This window comes from Aquarana catesbeiana, linkage group LG08 (assembly GCF_042186555.1).
Source record: "Aquarana catesbeiana isolate 2022-GZ linkage group LG08, ASM4218655v1, whole genome shotgun sequence".
NCBI classification, from domain to species: Eukaryota; Metazoa; Chordata; class Amphibia; order Anura; family Ranidae; genus Aquarana; species Aquarana catesbeiana.
The window spans coordinates 68,164,545-68,190,663 of NC_133331.1; the positions used below are offsets into that span (position 1 = coordinate 68,164,545).

General features: G+C 44.8%; 1 protein-coding gene across 1 annotated transcript; it reads left to right on the plus strand.

Annotated features, from left to right (window-relative positions):
• The first annotated feature begins 571 nt into the window (after window positions 1-571).
• LOC141106672 (homeobox protein NOBOX-like) lies at window positions 572-24,138 on the plus strand. The gene is made up of 8 exons (XM_073597612.1): window positions 572-584; window positions 1,395-1,892; window positions 4,774-4,880; window positions 6,545-6,759; window positions 12,315-12,406; window positions 19,227-19,439; window positions 21,851-22,120; window positions 23,819-24,138. Exons 1-8 carry the CDS (start codon window positions 572-574, stop codon window positions 24,136-24,138), a joined length of 1,728 nt encoding a protein of 575 aa, XP_073453713.1.
• Window positions 24,139-26,119: the final 1,981 nt, after the last annotated feature.

Below are 26,119 nucleotides of genomic sequence, written 5' to 3' on the forward strand. Positions count from 1 at the left end.
GCTTGTGTCCCCCTGACAGTCTTCCCCCTCACCTGCGATTATGTAGTACAGGAGATGACCACTACAGGCCTACAGGGGTATTCAACCCAGCCTCAGCTCATCACAACCGGGATGTCAGGGGGTGGAGATGCTCCAGGGGTTGCTCCGCTTCCCAGACAGCGATGTCCAGCCATCTCAGGGCCCCCTCCCTCCAGGCCAGAGGGGTCGGGTACTCTTCCAGCCGGTCCGACGGCCTCGGGCCCTCAGGAAAGGCCGCGGCTTCGGCCTAGTTAAACGTGGGGGGAAGAAAGGAACAGGCCCAGAACACGGCCTATATTCCAGCCAGGGTCGGCTCTCCCGCCTCCATCCGCGGTCTGCGGCAGCTGATGAGACCTGGCAGCAGAGCCGATCACGCCAGGGATCTCCTGGCCCGCCAGGAAAGGCCGCGGCTGCGGCTTAGTCTCTCGAGGTAGGCCGGGAGCGTCCGGCGATCGTGGCCCCGGAGCAAAAATCCTCCTCTCTCCTCATCAATCAGGGAGTCCCTGGGTCCCCCCCTGTCAGCAGGGATGAATTAGCAAGGGATTTGGTGTCGATGGATCCGGATGGTAATTGCGGATTAGCGGAGCTCTCTAAATAAGCAGCCGCTCACAGCGCCATCTTCAAAATGTAAAATTTAATTCAAATAATATCTGGTGATCCTGCCATGAAGGTCTGTGTTCCGACACTTCCTTTAATGTTAAATGACCCCAATTCCTGCACCTTCACACCTCAGATCACCTCAATCCCTGTACCCCTACACCTCAGATCAGCCCCAATTCCTGCACCTACATGCCTCAGGTCAGCCCCAATTCTTGAACCCCTACACCGCAGATCAGCCCCAATTCCTGCACCTTCACGCCTCAGGTCAGCCCCAATTCCTGCACCTTCACACCTCAGGTCAGCCCCAATTCCTGCACCTTCACACCTCAGGTCAGCCCCAATTCCTGCACCTTCACACCTCAGGTCAGCCCCAATTCCTGCACCTTCACACCTCAGGTCAGCCCCAATTCTTGCACCTTCACGCCTCAGGTCAGCCCCAATTCTTGCACCTTCACGCCTCAGGTCAGCCCCAATTCCTGCACCCTCATGCCTCAGGTCACCCCAATTACCTGATGCATTCACCTTCACAATTTAGAACCACTCCAATGTATTCATCTCCAGACCCCAAATGGGCCTAAATCCTTTACCTTTTGAAACTCAGAGTAGATCAGTCCCAAACACCTTCAGAATGGAAGGACGTTACATACCTTCTGCAGGTTGAGGGGGAAGAGTGTAGGTTAGTTTCTTCTACACACTGTCTGCAGTACAAAAGAAATAAGCTTGTTTTGGTGAGGGTCAAGCTAAATAATGCTTTAACATTGTCTTCCCCCTTCCAGTTTCCAAGGAGGAACCCTCTTTATTGTGTACAGAGCAGGAAGGTGAAGAAGAGACTCCTGAGTATAACACAGTGATTGTGTCTGGCCCGAATGATGAACTGGACACCCCGGAAACGACAGAGTTCATTATTAGTCCCCCAGAGAACCCGGTACACAATACAGGGCAGTGCCAGCTCAATTTAGTGGCAGTTTGTGGGCCCATGCGTGATCCATCGGGAGGATGTTACACCACCTACAGTGCAGAGCCTGCCCAGGGCCCTGGGTTCTTCACTACGGGAGGACAGTTCCAGCCTGTAAACCTAAAAATGGTGGGCGCCTTCCCCCAAGCTGCACCTCTGCCACGACGCTCTGCCCGCTGTGTCACCTCCTGCCGCCTGCCAGCCTTTATATACGACACGGGACCAGAAGGAGTAACTCAGAGGGTGAAGACCCAGGCTGAAAACCCGGAGGAGGTGGCAGCTCCTAGCCGGAAGAAGAGCCGAACCCTTTACAACATTGGTAAGCACCTACCTTTGTCATTTTCACATCCCAGTATTTATTGGAATAACAACCTATGCTCAAATGTTGTGTTAAAGGTCTTGTAGGACTGGACAATATACAGAACAGAATTCTGAAATTCTTGCCTTTCCTGGGGGGAATGTGTTGTAGGCTCTTATCAGTTCTGCTCACCTGCCTGGTTATTTGGGCAAATTACAGGTGCATCTCAAAAAATTAGAATATCATTAAAAAGTTAATCTTATTTCAGTAATTCAATTAAAGAAGTGAAACTCATATATTATATAGATTCATTACACACAGTGTGATATATTTCAAGCATTTTTTTTCTTTTAATTTTATTGATTACGGCTTACTGAATTTTGGGTTTTCACTAGCTGTAGCTCAGAAAATTAGAATATTAAATATGACCAATATAAAAAAAGGATTTTTAATACAGAAATGTTGGCTTACTGAAAAGTATGTCCATGTACAGTATAGTATGCACTCAATACTTGGGGCTCCTTTTGTGTGAATTACTGGCATCAATGCGGTGAGGCATGGAGGCGATCAGCCTGTGGCACTGCTGAGGTATTATGGAAGCCCAGGTTGCTTTTGATAGCGACCTTCAGCTTGTCTGCATTGTTGGGTCTGGTGTCTCTTATCTTCCTCTTGACAATACCCCACAGATTCTCTATGAGGTTTAGGTCTGATGAGTCTCGATTTCAGCTGCGACATTCAGATGGTTGGTAAGAATTTGGTGTAAACAACATGAAAGCATGGATCCATCCTGTCTTGTATCAACAGTTCAGGCTGGTGGTGGTGTAATGGTGTGGGGGAATATTTTCTTTGCACCCTTTGGACACCTTAATACCAATTGAGCATGAGGTGTCTACCACCCAAGGAAATGTTGCAGCTTCATCGATTGAGCATCATTTAAACACCACGGCCTACCTGAGTATTGTTGCTGACCATGACCATCCCTTTATCCTTTTTGAGATGGAAATGAGGGACACCTATCAGCAAAATTATGCAGGCATAGGACACACCCCTTGTCATGCCCCACTTTAAAGGAGAATAGTTAAACCCACAAGTGCTTTTTTTACCACTACTATTCCTTTCATATTGGCTTTTGGAATTTACAAATGTAGCAATTTAGAAATCACGTGAAAGGTTTAACACTGGGAAACACTTTTTGATAGATAAAAAGTGCATTTTATATACATCTGTATAGATCAGACTAAAATGAGGGACAAATGAGGAGGAATGAGGGACATTGCTCCAAATCAGGGACAGTTGAGAGCTATGACTTACAGTGCACTCATCTTCTGATGGCTCCTTCCAGCAGGATAATGCACCATGTCACAAATCTCCAATCATCTCACTACTGGTTTCTTGAACATGACAATGAGGTCACTGGACTCCAATGGCCTCCACAGTCACCAGATCTCAATCCAATAGAGCACCTTTGGGATGTGGTGGAACGGGAGATTCACATCATGGATGTGCAGCTGACAAATCTGCAGCAACTGTGTGATGCTATCATGTCACTATGGACCAAAATCTCAGGAATGTTTCCAAGAACTTGTTGAATCTATGCCAGGAAGAATGAAGGCGGTTCTGAAGGCAAAAGGGAACCCAACCCGGTACTAGCAAGATGTACCTAATAAAGTGGCCGGTGAATGTATATTTGTGTGTATCTATTTACACATACGGCGCTATCACATGTTGTTCCTGTGGTTGAGGGGGTGCTTCCATGACAGCCTGGGCTCACAGGAAGTGGGTTGAATGACTGTCATTGAACCTGGAAAATTGGTGACATCTAGTGGCAGATAGGACTTATTGCAGCGAACCAGATCAGATTGAAAGTGAGTATTACAGAAGCAGCTTTTTTTTACATTTGGTTTTGCTCCTCTTGTCTTGGATTAAGGGTTTAGGAAAACAGATAAGGGAAATTTAAGATTATTCATGACTCAAAAATGTCAACCAAAATGAGGACATTTAGTCAAAACTCCAGCATTTTAGTCAAATTTCCTCATTTTGGCAGATGTGCTTTTTAAGGTCTCGTTCACACGGGGCGTACTACAGCATACTCCTGTGCGAGGGCCATGTTTAGACCCCTTTCACACTGAGGCGCTCTGCAGGCGCTATAGCCTTAAAAATAGGGCCTGCAAAGTGCCCTGAAACAGCGGCTCCATTCACTTCAGTGTGAAAGCCCGAGGGCTGTCACAGTGGAGCGGTGCGCTGGCAGGGTGTCAAAAAAAGTCCTACCAGCAGCTTCTTTGGAGCGCATTAGTGAACTCACCGCTCCTAAAGCGCCCTTGCCCATTGAAAACAATGGGGTAGCGCTGCTATAGCGCCGGCAAAGCGCCGCTGCAGCGGTGTTTTGCGGATGGATTTAATCCCTTTTTTGGCCGCTAGCGGGGGTTAAAACTGCCCCGCTAGCAGCCGAATAGCGCCGCTTAAACTACGGTAAAGCAGCACTAAAAAATAGTGCCGCTTTACCGCTGATGCCCGGGGCGGCTCAGTGTGAAAGGGGTCTTACCTGTAAGAGGATACACAAGAGTTTAATGCATCCCCCATGAAGGCAGTCCCATTGATGTCAATACAGACACAGCCACTATTCCCAAATTGACATCTGTGTGCGGCCCCAAACGCACACCGTCTGTATTTGGGGGGCCTTACACCTGCATAGATGTCAAATTGGGAGCAATGACTGTGTGTGCTTGCTGCATCCCAATTGACATCAATAGGTCTGCCTGCTCGGAAATGCACAGAATATGGCTCTTGCACTGGCCTGCACTGCAGTATGCCCCGTGTGAAGGAGGTCTTAATACAGTGAATATTATTCTGTGAATGCTCCATTGAATCTTTTATAGATATGCTTCCCTGTCTATTGTTCCAGACCAGCTGCAAGAATTGGAGGCATTGTTTGTGGAAGATCATTATCCAGACAATGAAAAGAGGAAAGAGATTGCAGAGGTTATCGGGGTGACACCACAAAGGATTATGGTATCTTCCTTTTTTAGAAGGGGAAAAAAAAAGGCAGAAGGGATCACCAAATGCAGTTATGTGGCAGAGGGGAATAAGTAAAATTTTGGACAGTGGAGGTAGGTTGACTGCTCCCAGGCTCATGGGGATGGAGGGGTGAACCTGAGTGGGCTATAGCTGAAAATCTGGAATATGTCTTCAATAACTGGAGATAATTGGAAATAATACAGCAGGACAGACTGTGATGGTTTATGTATATATGTATAAATGTTGTTTATATATATATATATATATATATATATATATATATATATATATATATATATATATATATATATATATATATATATATATATATATATAATATATATAAAATTATGCGTAGCGGTGTAGTTGCCAATAGTAACAGACAGTCCACCAATTCACCCCGCTGCCAAACTCCCATACATCACTTGTAGAGACAATGAACAGTCTTTTGCTTATTTTGTTTTTGTTTATTGGGGGGGGGGGGTACAACTTTGGGGAAAATGGTATATGGAATGCCCATAGGATAGTTCAATTGCCATCATTTTAAAGATTACACACACTAGCACACAGTTAGAGCCAGAAGAGATGATGTGCATTTATAATTGCTATGATCTTCCTCCTGCATCACCATGCAGACTGTTGCTCCTCCTCTGCTCAACTCTCGCAGACTATTACTTCCAAGAATTCCTCATCCATCACCCCATCCATTGACCGTGTAAGAGTGATGTTCCCAGAACTTCTTTCCTCCTGCACATAACTTATCCTGATGTAAAGTAATGTCACATCCTCTTCTGTGAGCATGAAGGACCCACTCTGAATAAGTCCTTCAGCAGGCTCTGGTTGCTCACTGCTACTAAGCCATATGCCTGCAGCACCTCTCCCCAGAGGCCTAGTAGTTTAAAAGCATTCTTTTGGATGGTGGACTACTGTATAATATAATATATTTTTAGTTTTTTTTTAATAGGAGGGTTATTACCCCCGTTGCATAATTTTTTGCCATTGGGGCTTCATTAGGGAGCTTTCCCTTCGCTTCCTGTCCCATAGCCAAAAACAGTGAGTGTAAATCCCTGCAAATCAAGGGAATCCCTTGGGGACCCCCAGGCCACCAGAACTAGTGTCCCCATTGTAAGATTTCCCCCTTTTACTTTTCTGGGGACAACCCAAAATTTGGTATTTTCTTTCATTTTCAATGCTAATGGTCATCAGGGCAAATAGGGTGAATCTCCCTAACACGGGGTATAGACAGTGACTAATATTGACGGGTTCTGGTCCCTCCGCATTGTCCAAAACTAAAGAAAATGTTTTTGCCTTTTTAGTTATAGTTTTAAAGTGCTAAGGAGGTGAGGCAGCCATCTTGAGCATACTTACTTTAGCCAATTAATCCACCGGCATGTCTTAGGAGTGTGGGAGGGAACTGGAGTAACCTACGCAAGCACAGGGAGAATATGAAAACTCCATGCAGGTAGTGTCCTGGTCCGGATTCAGACCTGTGCTACAAGGCAGAAATGCTAACCACTAAGCAATTGTGATACCCCCTTAAGCAGGAATTATGGGGAAAAATGCAACGATAGCAACCCTAACATTTCACAGCTTTGTCTAGCAGCTAGACTACGATCCATCTTTGCTTCTTCTAATTTCTACGTTGTCTTGGGTTCCAGGTCTGGTTCCAGAACCGGCGTGCCAAATGGCGCAAAGTGGAGAAAACATCTTTTAAGGGTCCAAAAAAGGTGAATTCTTCCATGACTACGTTGGCCCCCTCTGAGAACATAGGCCTCGGTTCTACAACTTCAATGCAAGCGCAGCCAGAAGCCGTTTCTTACGCAGTACCTTCAGTCCATCATCGATACGGATCATTACCGGCTGTGAGAAACGGGTGAGGAGGCTTGCTTTTCAACAAAATCTTCTAGCTTGATTTCAATTTTATTTGGCCAGTAGAGGGTGACCCAAGTCTGCTATCATTTAAATAACATGTTCCCAACAAATACCTGTGCTGGTATGTGGTGGGGCCATGTGATTGAAATTTGATGCTGTTAAATGCCCTATTGATGCCTTTCGTGAACAGAGCTTACTGATGCCTTGATGTCCAAATCAAATTTAGCAACAACAGTGGGGGTCTAATACGTTGACTATAGCTCTAGAAAATTTGGGTTGGACATTTCCACAGATCTCCTACCTCAATATAGTTTCTATATTCTAGATTTTGTTGCACAACCACAAAGATACTTTGCAATGTTTTCATAAGTATAGCCACCCTTCCAATATTGCAACCAACACTTCTTCCTTCTTCAGAGTTTTTTTTCCTTCATACTTCACAAAATTGTAGTTTCCTGCAGGAAAATGCTCCTTGACATACTGCCAAGGCTATAAAAAAACGGTTTTCATTCCACCATATTCATGTTATTGAGTGGCCAGGCAACAGCTCAGACCTAAAGCCCATTGTAAAGCTTTTAGCAAGACTAAAGCATGGCGTTGGCAAAGAGAGGCCAGAAAACAAATGAGAATTCCTAGAATCTGCTATCCTCTTATTACACCACAACAACTTAAAAATGTAGAACTTGTTGCTTGTAAGACTATCCAACCAGATATTGAAATTTTTGTACATACAAGCATTAAGCATTCACGCTTGAATAGATATTCAATAGTATAACATCAATTCAGCATTCAATTTTGGGAAACAAATGATCTAGAACATGATGAGTCCCAGCACTTTATAAATTAAACACACTATATTGTATTTAGTCACAGCAAAGCCGATCAGCAGGTGCCGGCCAGTGATTGACTGCCGGCACCCGCTGATCGGTGAAGAGGATGACCGGACAGAGCTCTGTAATTGTAAACAACACAGAGCTCTGTCCTGACAGTGGGATGTGCTGATTTTTGTTTCCATGCAAAGCAAGGAATAAAAACTGGCACAGCCCTCAGTAAAAACAGCACAGTGAATGCACCAAGCACTGTAAGGCACACATTTAACCTCTTAATCACCCTAGATGTTGACCCCTTCCTGCTCAGTGTCATTAGTACAGTGACAGTGCATATTAGCACTGATTACTGTAATAATGTCACTGATGATGTCAATGGCAGTTAGTGCCCCACCCCAGGGTTGGTTGGTGTCACTTTGCCCGCAGTGCCGTTTTTATAAGTCACTGATCACCGCCATTATTAGTATTAAATAAAAAATATCCCATTGTTTGTAGATAATATCATTTTCACACAAACCAATCAATATACACTTATTGATTTTTTTTTTTTTTCTTATCAAAGACATGTATCAGAATACATTTTGGGCAATATTTATTAAGAGATTTTATTTTTTATGGAGTGTTTTATAGCAGAAAGTAAATATATACAGTATCTCACAAAAGTGAGTACACCCCTCACATTTTTGTAAATATTTTATTCTATCTTTTCATGTGATAACACTGAAGAAATGACACTTTGCTACAATGTAAAGTAGTGAGTGTACAGCTTATATAACAGTGCAAATTTGCTGTCCCCTCAAAATAACTCAACACACAGCCATTAATGTCTAAACTGCTGGCAACAAAAGTGAGTACACCCCTAAGTGAAAATGTCCAAATTGGGCCCAATTAGCCATTTCCCTCCCCGGTGTCATGTCACTCGTTGGTGTTACAAGGTCTCGGGTGTGAATGGGGAGCAGGTGTGTTAAATTTGGTGTTGTCACTTTCACTCTCTCATACTAGTCCCTGGAAGTTCAACATGGCACCCCATGGCAAAAAATTATCTAAGGATCTGAAAAAAAAGAATTGTTGCTGTACATAAAGATGGCCTAGGCCAGTGGTCATCAACCCTGTCCTCAGGGCCCACTAACAGGCCAGGCTTTATGTATTACCTTGGGGAGATGCAGACTAAAATACTGCAATCACTGAGCAGCAAATTATATCACCTGTGATGTATTTCAGTTATTTTGCAAACCTGGCCTGTTAGTGGGCCCTGAGGACAGGGTTGATGACCACTGGCCTAGGCTATAAGAAGATTGCCAAGACCCTAAAACTGAGCTGCAGCACGGCGGCCAAGACCATACAGTGGTTTAACAGGACAGGTTCCACTCAGAACAGGCCTCGCCATGGTCAACCAAAGAAGTTGAGTGCATGTGCTCAGCGTCGTATCCAAAGGATGTCTTTGGGAAATAGACGTATGAGTGCTGCCAGCATTGCTGCAGAGGTTAAAGGGGTGGGGGGTCAGCCTGTCAGTGCTCAGACCATACGCCGCACACTGCATCGAATTGGTCTGCATGGCTGTCGTCCCAGAAGGAAGTCTCTTCTAAAGATGATGCACAAGAAAGTCCACAAACAGTTTTGCTCAAGACAAGCAGACTAAGGACATGGATTATTGGAACAATGTCCTGTGGTCTGATGAGACCAAGATAAACTTATTTGGTTCAGATGGTGTCAAGCGTGTGTGGCGGCAACCAGGTGAGGAGTACAAAGACAAGTGTGTCTTGCCTACAGTCAAGCATGGTGGTGGGAGTGTCATGGTCTGGGGCTGCATGAGTGCTGTCGGCACTGGGGAGCTACAGTTCATTGAGGCAACCATGAATGCCAACATGTACTGTGACATGCTGAAGCAGAGCATGATCCCCCCTCTTCAGAGACTGGGCTGCAGGTCAGTAATCCAACAGGATAACGCCCCAAAACACACCTCCAAGACGACCACTGCCTTGCTAAATAGCTGAGGATAAAAGGTGATGGACTGGCCAAGCATGTCTCCAGTCCTAAACTCTATTGAGCATCTGTGGGGCATCCTCAAAAGGAAGGTGGAGGAGCGCAAGGTCTCTAACATCCACCAGCTCTGTGATGTCATCATGGAGGAGTGGAAGAGGACTCCGGTGGCAACCTGTGAAGCTCTGGTGAACTCCATTCCCAAGAGGGTTAAGGCAGTTCTGTAAAATAATGGTGGCCACGCAAAATATTGACACTTTGGGCAGAATTTGGACATTTTCACTTAGGGGGGTACTCACTTTTTTTGCCAGCGGTTTAGACATTATTGTCTGCGTGTTGAGTATGTGTGTGTATATAATATAATATAATATAATATATATATATATATATATATATATATATATATAGAAAAAAAGGCGAGGAACGATGCTTAGATGCAAAAAGTGTCCTTTTACTGAAAATCCTTCATTACATAATTCAATTGCAGACAAGCAAGCCACTGTACAGTTCCGAGCGCAACTCGCTCTTCGTCAGGCTTTTCACACACAGCCAGAAAAGCCTGACGAAGAGCGAGTTGCGCTCGGAACTGTACAGTGGCTTGCTTGTCTGCAATTGAATTATGTAATGAAGGATTTTCAGTAAAAGGACACTTTTTGTATCTAAGCATCGTTCCTCGCCTTTTTTTCTATTTATTTACGGTGGAAGTTTGGGAGTCCACCTTGACGGTGCCTTGATTGAACAAGGATTGAAAGAGAAGAGGGTAACCCACCTGATGTGTTTATATATATATATATATATATATACACACACACACACATATACAGTGGGGACGGAAAGTATTCAGACCCCCTTAAATTTTTCACTCTTTGTTATATTGCAGCCTTTTGCTAAAATCATTTAAGTTCATTTTTTTTTTCCTCATTAATGTACACACAGCACCCCATATCAACAGAAAAACACAGAATTGTTGACATTTTTGCAGATTTATTGAAAAAGAAAAACTTTGAAATATCACATGGTCCTAAGTATTCAGACCCTTTGCTGTGACACTCATATATTTAACTCCGGTGCTGTCCATTTCTTCTGACCATCCTTGAGATGGTTCTACACCTTCATTTGAGTCCAGCTGTGTTTGATTATACTGATTGGACTTGATTAGGAAAGCCACACACCTGTCTATATAAGACCTTACAGCTCACAGTGCATGTCAGAGCAAATGAGAATCATGAGGTCAAATGAACTGCCTGAAGAGCTCAGAGACAGCATTGTGGCAAGGCAAAGATCTGGCCAAAGTTACAAAAAAATTTCTGCAGCAGTTAAGGTTCCTAAGAGCACAGTGGCCTCCATAATCCTTGAATGGAAGACCTTTGGGACGACCAGAACCCTTCCTAGAGCTGGCCGTCCGGCCAAACTGAGCTATCGGGGGAGAAGAACCTTGGTGAGAGAGGTAAAGAACCCAAAGATCACTGTGGCTGAGCTCCAGAGATGCAGATGGGAGAAAGTTGTAGAAAGTCAACCATCACTGCAGCCCTCCACCAGTTGGGGCTTTATGGCAGAGTGGCCCGACGGAAGCCTCTCCTCAGTGCAAGACACATGAAAGCCCGCATGGAGTTTGCTAAAAACACTTGAAGGACTCCAAGATGGTGAGAAATAAGATTCTCTGGTCTGATGAGACCAAGATAGAACTTTTTGGCCTTAATTCTAAGTGGTATGTGTGAAGAAAACCAGGGACTGCTCATCACCTTTCCAATACAGTCCCAACAGTGAAGCATGGTGGTGGCAGCATCATGCTGTGGGGGTGTTTTTCAGCTGCAGGTACAGGACGACTGGTTGCAATCGAGGGAAAGATGAATGCGCCCAAGTACAGGGATATCCTGGACGAAAACCTTCTCCAGAGTGCTCAGGACCTCAAACTGGGATGAAAGTTTACCTTCCAACAAGACAATGACCCTAAGCACACAGCTAAAATAACGAAGGAGTGGCTTCACAACAACTCTGTGACTTTTCTTGAATGGCCCAGCCAGAGCCCTGACTTAAACCCAATTAAGCATCTCTGGAGAGACCTAAAATGGCTGTCCACCAACGTTTACCATCCAACCTGACAGAACCAGAGAGGATCTGCAAGGAGGAATGGCAGAGGATCCCCAAATCCAGGTGTGAAAAACTTGTTGCATCTTTCCCAAAAAGACTCATGGCTGTATTAGATCAAAAGGGTGCTTCTACTAAATACTGAGCAAAGGGTCTGAATACTTAGGACCATGTGATATTTCAGTTTTTCTTTTTTAATAAATCTGCAAAAATGTCAATTCTGTGTTTTTCTGTCAATATGGGGTGCTGTGTGTACATTGAGGAAAAAAAATTAAGGTTAATAAAGGTTAATAAATGATTTTAGCAAATGGCTGCAATATAACAGAGTCAAAAATGTAAGGGGGTCTGAATACTTTCCGCTTTTTATTTTTATATATACAGTATGTATATATATATATATATATATATATATATATATATATATATATATATATATATATATATATATGTATGTTACAGTGGTGATCAAATACCACCCAAAAGAGTGCTCGATTTAAAAAAAAATTATAACAACTTTGTTTGTGTACAGCATTGGATGACCGCACAATTGTCAATAAAATTAACGCAGTGCCGAATAGCAAAAATGGCCTGTTCATGATAAAACCTTCCGAAGCTGAAGTGGTTAACAATACTTTTTTCTCTCTCCCTCTATCTTCTGCAGGATATCCATTGTTCCAGGAAGTCTTCACAGATCTCACTCTATGGATGTGTCTCAACATAGCGCCTCCTGTGGTTCAAACAGCAGCAGTTCAGGTCAGTGCAGGGGCCACCGGGGGGCTCCACTGCTGAAATGATTTGACATGGTGGATTGGTAGTTAGCATTATTGTCTTGCAATAATGAAAGCATGGGTTCAGACTAGGGATCGACTGATTTTGTTTTTTCGGTGCCGATTTGATACCGATATTTCAAGAACCTCTCAGGTCGATAGCCAATATTGTCTGTCGATATTCTGTACATTTAAAAATAAAAAAAATTTTTACACTTCTTCCTTTTTTTTTCTTTTTTTTTTTTTATCACTGTTATTGCTGTCACAAGGGATGTAAACATCCCTTGTGACAGTGATAGGCAGTGACAGGTACGCTTTATGGAGGGATCGGAGGCCTATAGAACCCCAAACCCCTCCTTTGCACTTGAAAGTATTCAAAAGGTCAAGATTGGCATTTTTGAATACTTCTCTTTTTTTAAAACTGGCGCCTTTAAGATGCCAGTAATCTGGGAAAGGATGTCATGACATCGCTTCCGGGTTACTAGATCCGAGACCCGAACGAAGCATCAACTTTGTTCGGGTCTTTGGCCAGCCGGCAGATGTGCCGGCTGGTTGCCCAGGCCTCCCGGTGGAGCGGCGGGAGGTGGGGGATGTCCCCTCCCGCTGTTTGTTATAACAGCCGAGTGGCTGCTGAGCCACATCGGTTATTACAATAAAGCCAACCGCCCGATCTAAAGAATGGTACCGGGGTGATGCATGACCCCAGTAAAACCCCTTGAAGCAATATCGGTCTAGTTTGCGACCGATACCGATTTTTCAGAAAATGCTGATATCGGCCTGCAAAATCGGCCTTATGGATTATCAGTTGATCCCTAGTTCAGACCTACCCAAAGCTGTATGCATGGAACATGTATTTTAGTTCCAAACTACACTTCTTCTTTTTTTTTTTTTCTTCTAGACATGGAGCCCTGATGCCCAATCTGTGGTCTGAGGCCCACTCATGACCCTTGGTTTTTACTGTGTGGCCCCACCAGGCAGTAAACATTTTATTCCTTGGTGGTTACTCCTCAAACATTTTATTTCTGGAAGCATGGCACCCCGGTGTCCTACCTGTGGCCTAAAGGCAATATGTGTCTCTTTGGTATTTACTGTGTGGCCTTGGGCCTCGCCAGACAGTAGACAGTGTATTGCTTGCCTAGGTGCTTACTCATTAAACATTTTTTAGGAAGCGATGACTGTAATAGGATTGACCTCCAGCAGTCTCTTGTATCATGTCTCTGAACGTCTCTTACATTATGTTCCCAGTCTCCAACCTTGCCATGTCTGCAGTCTTCAACAATCCCCTATACTCAGCGGTCACCAATCAGTGGTCCTTGGACCACTAATGGTCCACGAGAAAATTTTGGTGGTCCCCAGGGGTTCTGCCGCAAATCAACATTGCGGCTGATGTATATCGCCCAATGTTGTTTCCAGTGTTATCAATGGGCACTGACAGTCAATACTGTCAGAGCACATTGATACACAATGTCTCCTCTGTAGTTATGGCTCCTGTGAACTTAGAGGGAGGCGCCAGGAGTAGTGCAGAGAGTGGGAGGTGAAGGAAGAAGGGACTTCTAATGGCAGCGCAGATCAGACTCTGGGAGGGAGCATGGAGCTTGAGCACATGACTGGATAAGAAGGTGAGATCCAATGACGAGTCTGTGTAAGGCAGCAATGTGATGCAGAGTGCAGGGGTTGGTGGGGAATGCTTCAGCAGAGAGCCAGAGCATTGTGTGTATAAGGTAGCAGTGTGATCCAGGGGGAGGGGGACAGAGAAATGGAGTATTGTGTATGTGTGTGTGTGTATAAGACAGCAGTGTGATCCAGGGGGAGGGGGGGCAGAGAGCCGGAGCATTATGTGTATAAGGCAGCAGTGTAATCCGGGGGGGGGCGCAGAGAGCCAGAGCATTGTGTGTATAAGGCATGTAAAATTTATGTTAGTTGGCCGCGGGATTCAGATTTGAGTTTAGTGGTCTGTGAAGTTCGAATGGTTGGTGGCCACTGTCTAGTGCCACTGCACGGCCGCCGCCGCCCTCCCTGTCCATGCGCCCGGCCCCTTTCAGGATCCCGGGCGCATGAATTACAATTGCGGGGATAGGTGGTGGTGGTGGGGGGGGTGTATTTTGAAGCACTTGATTAGAGCCAGGTGCTCTAAAAGGCATCAAAATAGTGTGGGCTCGGGGCGCCTTGCGTCCAGAGCCTACCTAGGTGTGTTGCACACATATTCATTCGCTGTTGCAACACCGATCCTGCTCCCAGCCAATCGGGAAGCGGGTATGAAACCCATTTCACGATTGGCCAAAACGTCAGACAATCCTATTGGATGCCTATCGCTGGGAGGAGCAGAGAGGTAACGCACTGCGGAAGCTGCTCCAGGAGAGGACACCAGAGCAGCTTTCCACGAGACCTCCACGCTTAAGGACAAGGGCGACCATGCTGGAAGATGGTCGCATCAGCTCCGCACTCCATAAAGACCTAACCGCTGCTTTCACCACCCTCATCCAGGGTGAGGACTGACCGGCAGACAGCGGGTGGGGTTTGCTGGGGGTGTTAGTGCTGCACCGCGGGGGGGCAGTTGTGCTAATCCCCCCCCCCCCCCAAAAAAAAAACCCACCAGCCACCACTGCCTCTGTCCTATAGCATAGCTTCAGTCTCTGACCATCTATTGTAAAATGTACAGTCTCTGACCATATTCTGTAGGATTATACTGTATCTGCTTATTAGTGCTTTATATTTTGTACATTTCATATTAGTCCCTGCCCTCCAGGAGATTAATGTCCCTATCATTCATTCATTCATTCATACATACATACATACATACTGGGGCCAGTTTAGACAGGAGCCAATTAACCTACCATCAGACTTGATCTGGGGTACATTGCTGGTTATTTGTCCACAAAGTAGTGTAATGGTGGCTCAGGGCCTTGACAGGTGGTTTCTAGCCAGTACAGCCAGTTTTTGTGCTATTGTGTGCCTTCAAAGACCTTAGTCTGGGTAGGAGGTACTTTTTTTTTTTTTTTTTTTTTTTCTTTTTGTTTCCAATGTTTTTTCCAATGATAAAAATGTTGGAAAGAACAGCATGGTTGCTTTATAAACTGACAATACTGTATGCATTATATCTATCTTTGCAGCAGGTGGCGCTGTAGTATTATAGTGTATATAGTTCATGTGTGTCTATGATATGATGTAATGGAAGGAAGTACTGTTTTCCCTCTATGTGATCAGGTCCTGTTTCATGCTGTAAGATATGATCTGGGTCTAAAATAGGGTATGTAATGAAAGCAGTAGGGGTTTTATTCAAAACTTTCATTAGCAAGTTGATGGGATGGGGTAGGGGAGGAACCAAGGAAGGCAAAATGTAGGCAGAATAAACTTTAAAGCCCAGGATCTGTTGTTTGAATAAATTCAGCAAGGATAACTGAGGACATCTTGTGGTGGAATGGGATTACAGTGGTAGACAGAGCTGGATTGGAGCTTGAATACTGCAGCCAGAATGGCTTTTTCATTGTATGCCCTAGCTGGGGCTTCTGTTTCAAAAATAAAGAAATAAACAATGCCTGAATTTGGGCTTGAGAAATGTTTTTTTATTTTTTTTAGTAGAGGCTCCTGGGCTGTCAATGTGACCCTGGCCTACACTACTAATATGAACCACAGACCTAAAGGAAGCATGCAGTCAGTAAGGTATAAAAAGTCTTAAAGTGTAAGTAAATCAAGAAATGAGTGCTGCAGCTCAGGTGCCCTTACAGACAATTTGATTATTATTTTTTTTTTTTTTTTATTTAACCACTTCAATACCAGGCACTTAGACACCTTCCTGCCCAGGCCAATTTTCACCTTTCAGCGCTGTCGCAATTTGAATGACAATTGCGCGGTCATGCTACACTGTACCCAAACTACTTTTTTATCATTTTGTTCCCACAAATAGAGCTTTATTTTGGTGGTATTTGATCACCTCTGGGATTTTTATTTTTTGCGCAACAAATAAAAAAAGACTGAAAATTTTGAAAAAAAAAACGTTTTTTTCTTTGTTTCTCTTTTTTGTAAATAAGTAAGTTTTCTCCTTCAATGACGGGCACTGATATGGCTGCACTGGTGGGCACCGATGAGGTGGCACTGATGACGGGCACTGATAGGCAGCACTGATGGGCACTGATAGGTGGCACTGGTATGCGGCACGGATGGGCACTTGTAGGCGGCACGGATGGGCACTTGTAGGCGGCACGGATGGGCACTTGTAGGCGGCATGGGTGGCATGGATGGGCACTGATGGGTGGCACTGATACTGATGGGTGGCATTGCTGGGCATCACTGATGTGTTTGTACATGTGCCAATCAGTGCCCATTTGTGGGCACTGATTGGCACAGATTGGGCATTCATTTATACATGTGGATGGCCAAGGGGGACATACCTGGCCATCCACATGTTGCCCCCTTCCCTGGCGGTCCTAGTGGCGATCCCTGGTGGTCCAATGTGCTCATCTGAGGGGGGTCTGTGCTGATAAACAATCAGCGCAGACCCCCCCTGTCAGGAGAGCCTCCGATCGTCTCTCCTCTACTCGCGTCTGTCAGATGCGAGTGAGAAAAAGCCAATCAGCAGCTCTTCCTATTTACATCGTGATCAGCCGTGTTTAGACATGGCTGATCACGTGGTAAAGAGCCTCCGCCAGAGGCTCTTTACCGAGACGATCAGTGTAGCGGTGTGTCAGATTGACACACCGCTCCACCGATTGCCGCAATGCGCGCCCCCACGGGTGCGCGGTGGCTGTTATCCTGAAGGACGTCATATGACACCCAGTCAGGATAACTGAACCACCGCCCGGCCGTCATTTTGCTATAGGTCGGGCGGGAAGTGGTTAACCACTTCAATACTGTGCCATAGCCAAATAGATGGCTATAGCATGGCTATCTTGTTTTGGGAGGGCGTCCATGGATGTCCCCCCTCCCAGAATATGCCTCCCACAGGGAACACATCTAGCGCAGTCTGTGACTGCTGTGCCCTTTGGACACAGCTGATCATAGATCGAGGTAAAGGGTCAATCCCAGCAGCCTTTTACAATGTGATCAGCTGTGCCCAATCACAGCTGATAACATGTAAACAAGTTTGGCAGTTATTGGCAGTCCTTTCCTCACATTCTGTCACTGTGTGAGGAAAGGATTGCTGATTAGTGGCAAGGCTAACGGGGTACTTTTACACTGATAATCAGGACACTGATCATTAGAGCCCTGATAATCAGTGTAGCCCCATAAATGCCCCTCAGTGCCTCATCGGTGCCCCATCGGTGCAGCCTCATCAGTGAAGAAGAAAAATTACTTGTTTGCAAAATTTTATAACAAAACGTAAGTAAAACAAAATTTTTGAGAGGGGGGAAAAAAAAAAGTATTTTTTGTTTAGCAAAAGAAAAAAAATCCAGTGGTGATTAAATAGCACCAAAAGGAATCTCTATCTGTCTCAAGAAAATGATTTAAAATTTAGTTTGGATACAGTGTTGCATGACAGTGCAATTGTCATTCAAAATGCAACAGAGCCGAAAGCTGAAAATCGGCCTGGCCAGGAAGGGGGCGAAAGTGCCCAGTATTGAAGTGGTTAAATTTCACACTTTTTTACTCCCACTTCCTGTTCAAGGGTCACAATGCTCACCGACTACCTTGCATGCAGGGGTGCAGTTGTCACACTTGCATGTGCACGGCTGCTGGGCTTTTTGCAAACTACCATGCTTTCCATAGCAAACCTTCAAGGATTCATATGAATGACTGCTATCCATGGCAATAGTGCTGCCCACAGTTTATAGTGAGGTAAACCATTAAGGGGGGAGCAATGGAAGTGATGAAAACCAGTAGGGGTGAGCAACAAAAGTGACGATCTGCTATTCATTCTTGGCACACACAGCCCTGATCTAGCACTGACCTGGTCACACAACCACTTGGAACAACTAGAATCAGACTTATTGGGGTTGATTTACTAAAGGCAAACAGATTGTGCACTTTGCAAGTGCAGTTGCTCCAGAGGATGGTAAATATGGTAAAGCTCTACTGACCTCCATCATCCAATCGCGTACAATCAAAATGGCTGTGTGGTGTTTTAATTTTTTTGCCTTTAGTAAATCAACCCAAAAAGTCTAAGAACACATGGGGTTCATCAATTATTAAATTATTATTTTAATTTCGCAGCAGAACATGCGAACAGGCAAAAAATTTGTTCGAACACCGTTAAAGTCTATGGGACACAAACATGAATAATCAAAAGTGCTAATTTTAAAGGCTTATATGCAAGTTATTGTCATAAAAAGTGTTTGGGGACCTGGGTCCTGCCCCAGGGGACATGTATCAATGCAAAAAAAAAAGTTTTAAATTTAAAGGAATATTTCACTTTTATTGTTTCACTTTAGGCATTATTAAAATCGCTGCTCCCGAAAAAATGGCTGTTTTTAAAACTTTGTTTTTGCATTGATACATGTCCCCTGGGGCAGGACCCAGGTCCCCAGACACTTTTTATGACAATACCATGCATATAAGCCTTTAAAATTAGCACTTTTGATTTCTCCCATAGACTTTTAAAGGGTGTTCAGCGGCTTTCGAATTTGCCACGAACACCCCAAATTGTTCGCTATTCGGCGAACACCCAATGTCCGAGTCGAACTTACGTTCGACTCGAACATCAGGCTCATCCCTAATTATTATTGTACTTTTAGGGGTATAAAGAAAACACTGACCCCCTTCTCTGCAGATACATTATATACATGGAACCTGATGTTGCCTTGACCAATATCTAAAAATGTTTAAGCTTGATTTTGATTACATTATTTTTTTTTTCCCAGTGTCCAGTTTAGGGTCACCTGAAGCCATCTGTCTGCCAACATCCCGGGAGTATCCTCCCACGTTCCACAGCCCTCCACCACTGCGGCGTGTTGGCCTGCCTATGTCCATGACCTTTAACCCCAGCAATCACATGGTTCCTCTTATGCTGGATACGCCGGAGAGTTCCTGTACCCCGTCGCCATCTACTGATGGTGATATCTTCTCTTATAATATTCAGGAGTATGTATGTCTTTCTTCTGTCTATGCCTTTCTTTATCAGCACAGAACACTGAGATTGCTTTCACCGATCAGGCTTCAGTAAGATCAAATCTTATTGGCTCTTTGATTTGCAGTATTAAAGCCTAATCTTTTTATTTTTTTTTTAATAGCGCAAGGGGTGGTACTTATATTTTAATGGGGAGTGTGCCTTGTGTTGGTGTTGTCTGTCCTAGTTGAAACCTTTAATCCTCCTTCCTCTCACATACCCCCACAGTGGAAATCTTCCAGTGCTGTGGGGGTTAAGCCTAACCGTGCCTGCCATTTCTGTCTTCCTCTTCCATTCATAGAAGCTGTACTGTGAAAAGCGCTCTCTGAATGGAGGATAGGCAGATGAATGAAAGGTTCACCTCCTCCATTCATAGAGCGCTTTTCAATGGTGAAAGCTATATAGTACACCTTCTATGAATGGAGAAGGACATAAAGGGCGGGCATAGTCAGCGCTCTTGGCGAGTTTCTGTGACAATGTCAAGCGGCTGTATTAACCCTCGCAGCACCAAAAGATCGCCACTGCTAGGGAGAGGGAAAGTTGGAGGACAGAAGATTTCAACTAGGACAGCTAGCACTAGCACAAGGAACACCTCTTAATAAATGTCCCTTGCGCTGATTAAAAGAAAAAAAAGTTTACATAAAAATATGTTGATATATTAAATGCCATTGTCAATGTTTTTAAATCTGAAAGTTTTTCATTAAAGCGGAGCTCCTCCCAAAAAGGGAAGCTCCACTTGTTTGCACCATCATCCCCTCCACTGCCACATTTGGCACTTTTTTGGAGGGAAGGGGTAGCGGGTACCTGGTTTTAACAGGTACCCGCTCCTACTTCTGGCTCAGATCACCACGGCAATCTAAGCCAGAAGTTCTGCCCCCCCCCACCACCACTCTTTTGGGACACATCACAGGTCCCAGAATTCTACAGGACCATTCACAAGGCACAATGTGACTCATGCATGCACAGTAGGAAGGCTTCACTTTGTTTCCCTTACTATAAATGCCAGCGCTTGCACCCATAAATTCATAAAATAGAACTGCTTGCTCTATTTTGGTTCACCTCAATGTGCTTAAAGGCGCATTCCTGCCTTTCCTTGAGTCTTTCACAGTTGTACATGCTCCTTACCTGTACTGAAATGACCTATTTTGATTTCACTTCTTTTGGCTGAATGGGCTCACATTCCACCAGGCACCCTCCAAAATCTTGTGGAAAACCCTGCAGAAGAGTGGAGGCTGCTATAGCCACAAAGAGGAGCCAACTCCCATATTAATTCATATTGTTTTGGAATGAAATGTCCAACAAACTCATATAGGTGTGATGCTCACACTTTTGATCATATAGTGTATTGTGCCACAGGTGAAGCTTGTTCGGCTACCCTGTTGGCTTCTTGGGGGTTATTTACTAAAGGCAAATCCACTTTGTACTACAAGTGCACTTGGAAGTGCAGTCCCTGTAGATTTGAGAGGGACATGCAAGGGAAATAAAAGACAGCATTTTTGCTTGTACATGATTAGATTATAAAATCAGCAGAGCTTCCCCTCATTTCAGATCTTCCCCTCAGATCTACAGTGACTGCACTTCCAAGTGCACTTGTAGTGCTAAGTGGATTTGCCTTTAGTAAAGCAACCCCCCATGTTTCTTATAGATTTCTTGGTGAAGGCTCCCTGCAATAATTACTAACTCTTTTCCTGCCCAGTGTGGGATTCTGAGCTTTCCTAGCTACCTCCTAAATTTTCCACAACATAAAATAAATCAAAGATCCAATGAGGAGAGAGGAAGCCCATTACAAGAATCCATTACGAGGTATACCATGAGTCTATCCAAAAAAAGTCCTTCCAACCTTTTTTGGGGAAGACCTTTTTCTGTTTGCAACTCTATAACAACATGAATTGACCAGTTTGTTGTGGAGGAACTTCAATAGCCTGCACAGTACCCTGACCTTAACCCTACTGAACACTTTTGGGATTCATATGAATGCCGATATTGTGAGCCCGGTCTTCTTGCCCAAGCATTGTACCTGACCTTATAAATGTTCTTTTGGCTGAAGGGGTACAGATCTCGCAGACATAAACATTGTGGAAACCTTCCTAGAAGGTCTTCTTGTCCAAGCATTGTACCTGACCTTATACATGTTCTTTTGGCTGAAGGGGTACAAATCTTGCAGACATCATAAACATAGGGGAAATCTTCCTAGAAGAGTTGAGGCCTTTAGAGCCATGCATGGGGCCAACTCCATATGAATGCTCATGGTTTTAAAATGGGATGTCCAACAAGCTCATATACTGTAGGTGTAATGGTCAGGTGTTCACTAACATTTAGCCATGTAATGTATCAATATAGTGAATGAGTTTAGGTATTTCATACTTGATAACGTTCTTATCACTGCCTCTCCTTCCAGATCCCCAATGGCAGAGACAATGGGGCCACCTATGAGATATGGACCGCACTACTATCACCAGAATAACCAAATGGGACACTACCAAATGTTCCAATATACACAATACCAGAGAGTGCCAGTACACAGCCTTACCCCAACCTCTCCAGAAGACGCAACCTTCCTTGCTGTTCCGGCCAATAACACAGGGGTGCTAGCCTATGGAACCTCAGGAACATTCCTGCAGGGTCGACCAGGGGGACATATTGTTCTTCAACAAGGCACAGGTATGGTCAGTGGGTTTTAAAAGAAGTCCTTGCTATGGTATGCAGTAGAGGATTTGCATTTTCTTCTCCATTCAAGTAAAATAGAGAAATTCAATAAAGGATAAAATAGTGGAGTTTATTTTAAGTATATAGCACCATCAATTTAAGCAGTGGTTATATATATTATGTACGTTCACATCTGTCCCTTCCCTCAAGGAGCTTACAATCTAAGGTCCCTAACTCCCATGCATTACATACACATACTAGGGCCAATTTAAACAGGGGCCAATTAACCTACCAGCATGTGGAGTGTGGGAGAAAACCAGAGTACCCAAAGGCATCCCACTCAGGCACAGGGAGAACATGCAAACTCCACCAGATCTTTAGGAACATATGTAGGTAAAACCTATGTAAATTTTGAAAGACTTGCAGCCTTTGGTGCCTTAAAGTAGTATTAAACCCTCAGGGGTTTATTTAGCGTAATACATTGAGCACAATAAAATTTTCCCCAGTAAACTATTTGTTTAAAATGTTTACCCCAGAATTTGCCATTTACAGCCAATCATTATGGGCAATTTCGGAAATGCATGAATGAGCTTGAACTCGCATAATCTGTGTATGGGGTGGGGGCTGGCTTGCAGAGCAGGGGCACAGACAGGTAGATCCCAAATCTAACCTACTGTCCTAAAGGATTTTATTAATGCTATTAAGACTCCTGTAGATACTCCTTGAAGATTATGATGGTTAAAGACCAAGAACCATGGGTTTCATTACTTATTGGGTTGGATGGAACATGGATGCAGGATTTATCTGTCCAAAGTGGCCACTGGAGATTGGAAAACTGCTAAAAAGGTTCAATAAACCATAAAATGCACTCTATGATGTGCTTAAACAATGAAGGGGCTATCATTTGTTTTTTTTTTGTTTATATTATACAGTACTCAGAATCCATTACCTATTCACACAAGTGTCCTCTTGCTTACACAGGCAACCAAGGGCTGGTAAAAGCAGTCAGTTGAACTGTAGTTTTACCATCTTCTGACCACCTGCTTGTAACTTAACAGTGGCCATATTCTTATACATCACTGTGGTTGCAGCATGGTGCGCCAAAAATGATTTGACCTGTTGTGCTTGGCAGGTAGAGGAACATATACAAGTCCTGTGGTGTAACCAGGGCTGCTGTTGGAAATCACGGGGCCCTGTACAGCCTACCTGATCCGCTCTCCATCCTGAAGCGATCCCCCGTACCCTTGCCGCAGCAGCCGGAGGAAGAAGCTGTCAGCGCTGCCAGAGAAGCACATAAGGGGGACCAGCAGCAGGGGGAAGATTATTCACAGGAGAGATGATCGGTGTGGTGGGGGCAGATCTCCTGCAGTCCTCCCCCCCGCAGCTGCTTAAAGCTGGTGAGAGGGGAAGGATATGAAGCCGGAATTCAGCTGCTGCAGAGAGCCATACAGGCAATCAGTTCCTGTATATCCCCCCCCACCCCCAACGCACCAGTCAGCCCCTCCTGTCCATGATCCGATTCCTGCCGTTGCCCAGGCCCCGCTGCTGAACTGATACGGCCTGGGCCCTGTACAGGAGGACCAGTGGTACCCCCTATCAGCGGCCCTGGGTGTAACCATGTTGGACAAACTGAAAATGCAATGTATGAAATGCCCATCTTCGATAAATAAACAGCCTCTTTTCACATTTTCACAGGTGGTCACATTTCCACAGGTGGCCCAGTCTATCAGTCTTCTCCATGGAACGACATGTATGTACAAGGTGCTCCATTCCAGTGCTCTCACCCTCAGGTGGTTGAAACACGTGGTATTCCTGACCAGCCCAATTGCCCGCAGCCTGCACCCCACATATCGCAGCATCATCAGGAACCTGCACCAACCGCTGAGCCCTCCACCAGTGAAACAGCTGAGAGCACTGACCGTGAGTTACATTCTCATTTTCTGAAGAGTGTAGAATTGTCTGCATTTGACCTGAAAAGTACATTATTATTAAAAATGTTACCTCCCATCCATTACTCAATTACTGTCACATGACTGAGAAAGTGACTGCAATGGAGGAAGAAGCTGCGGGTCAGATGGAAGGTCTACTTTTTTGGCTTCTGATGCTTCTGGGAGGCACAGGTGACATCACCCACCCGAGCTGGGAACCTTGTGCTTCCAGCTCTGCCAGAAGGCACGGTGATGCTGCCCATACCATCCAGAAGTGATGGAGGCTGGGACTGAGGTCGGCTTGTTTTGGGGGGCCAAAGATATGCAGAGAAAGGCGCCTCTAAGTGCAGCATGTCAGCAATTTATATTAAAAGGCAACAATTAAAAACACTTACAGGATTACAGAGTAAATCTATGAACTCCTCCTGAGATGGTCTTCCCTGTCACTGTGTTAGACAGCAGCTGCAGGAACAAAGGGTCTGGAGAAGCAAGATGGCTGCTGCACTTCCAGAACCACCGTGGAACACGGGACAGAAGTGACATCAGCATTGTGGGGGTGACGTCTTTTAGAGCATGCTCAAAGGCTCCTTTAATAAAAAAGGAAAAAAAAAAAAAGCTTTTAGTATGCTCCAAAACGTGTCACCACCGCCTTGCTGACGTCACTTCCGCTCCCTGAGTTCCACGGTGGTTCCGGAAGTGCAGTGGCCATCCTGCTCCTCCAGACCCTTTGTTCCTGCAGCTACTGGTCGGCACAGTGACAGGAAAGACCATCTCATGAGGACTTCATAGATTTATGAGCCTGTTTACACTGTAGTCCTGTAATGGTTTTTGAACCGCCTTTTAATAAAAGTGCTGACATACTACACTTAAGCCTTGTACACGCGATCGGATTTTCCGCTGGGAATTGTGTGATGACAGATTGTTGGCCGAAAATCCGACCGTTTGTACGATCCGTCAGACAATTGTTGGATTTTCCGCTGACAAATGTTGGATGGCAGGCTTATAAATTTTCTGCAGACAATTGTCTGTTGTCAGATTTTCCGATCGTGTGTACACAAGTCCGTCAGACAAAAGTTCAAAGTACAAACACGCGTGCTCAGAAGCAAGGACGAGCCAGAAGCGATCGGTCTTGTAAACTAGCGTTTGTAATGGGGAATTAACATTCGTGACGCGGCAAATTATGCAATCTCAAAATGCAGCGCACATTCTCTTCTTTAATGGGATAATAATGAAGCTGCTTCACTGGTGATACTGATGGAGTTATGCCAAACGTATTTTAAAAGGCTTTTATTTTCTAGTGATATCAAGAATAATATTATTATGCTTGGGGCGCAAACAAACTGAAAAATACTTAAACCCCCCCCATCAATTGCAGCCTCATTGTGCCCGTCAAATGCAGCCACTTGTGCCCAGTATATGCAGCCACTGTGCCCACCGACTACAACCCCCCCCCCCCGCCCCCTCACTCGCCGGGCTCGCGGCTCTGGCAGCACCTGCTGCTCTGATTTACAGCAGCAGCTCCTCTCCAATGCACCAGAGCGGTGGCGACCTCCGCTCCAGCGTGTCTCCTCCGCTCCTCTTCCTAAGCGCCAGGCATCCAATAGGGTTGCCTGGCGCTTTGGCCAATTAAGAAACAGGTCTGATGCCCTGCTTTCTGATTGGCGGGGAGGAAGGTTAGTGTGAAAATAGCAAAAATTAATTCACTATAGTCACACAATTGGGTGGGATCAGGGCGCACTCTCTGCACCCCGAGCCCACCCTATTTTTAAGCCTATTAGAGGTTAGCTCTAATAAGGTGCTTCAAAAAGTACCACCCCCGCCATAGGAATCCATGCGTCCGGCGTCCTGAAAGGGGCCGGGCGCATGGATGGGGGGGCGGCGCCCACAGTGCACGGGCCGCCACTGTCAAAGATACAACTATGTTGGTGTCCCTTGTTAATTTTACATTGTATTTTTTTTTTTTAAATGTAACTGCCTACTCCCAAACTGTCATTTGAAGTAAAACACATAGCCAAGTATTATTCTCCACTATTTTTTTATTGTGCATTAAAAAAATAGAAAAAATAAAATTAGACATGCTATCTGC

Bases quoted from the DNA above. Each gene is read 5' to 3' on its own strand.
- LOC141106672 (XM_073597612.1), top strand. The intron at 4,881-6,544 runs GTATCTTCCTTT...CTTGGGTTCCAG, and splicing joins TGACACCACAAAGGATTATG to GTCTGGTTCCAGAACCGGCG. The intron at 6,760-12,314 runs GTGAGGAGGCTT...TATCTTCTGCAG, and splicing joins TTACCGGCTGTGAGAAACGG to GATATCCATTGTTCCAGGAA.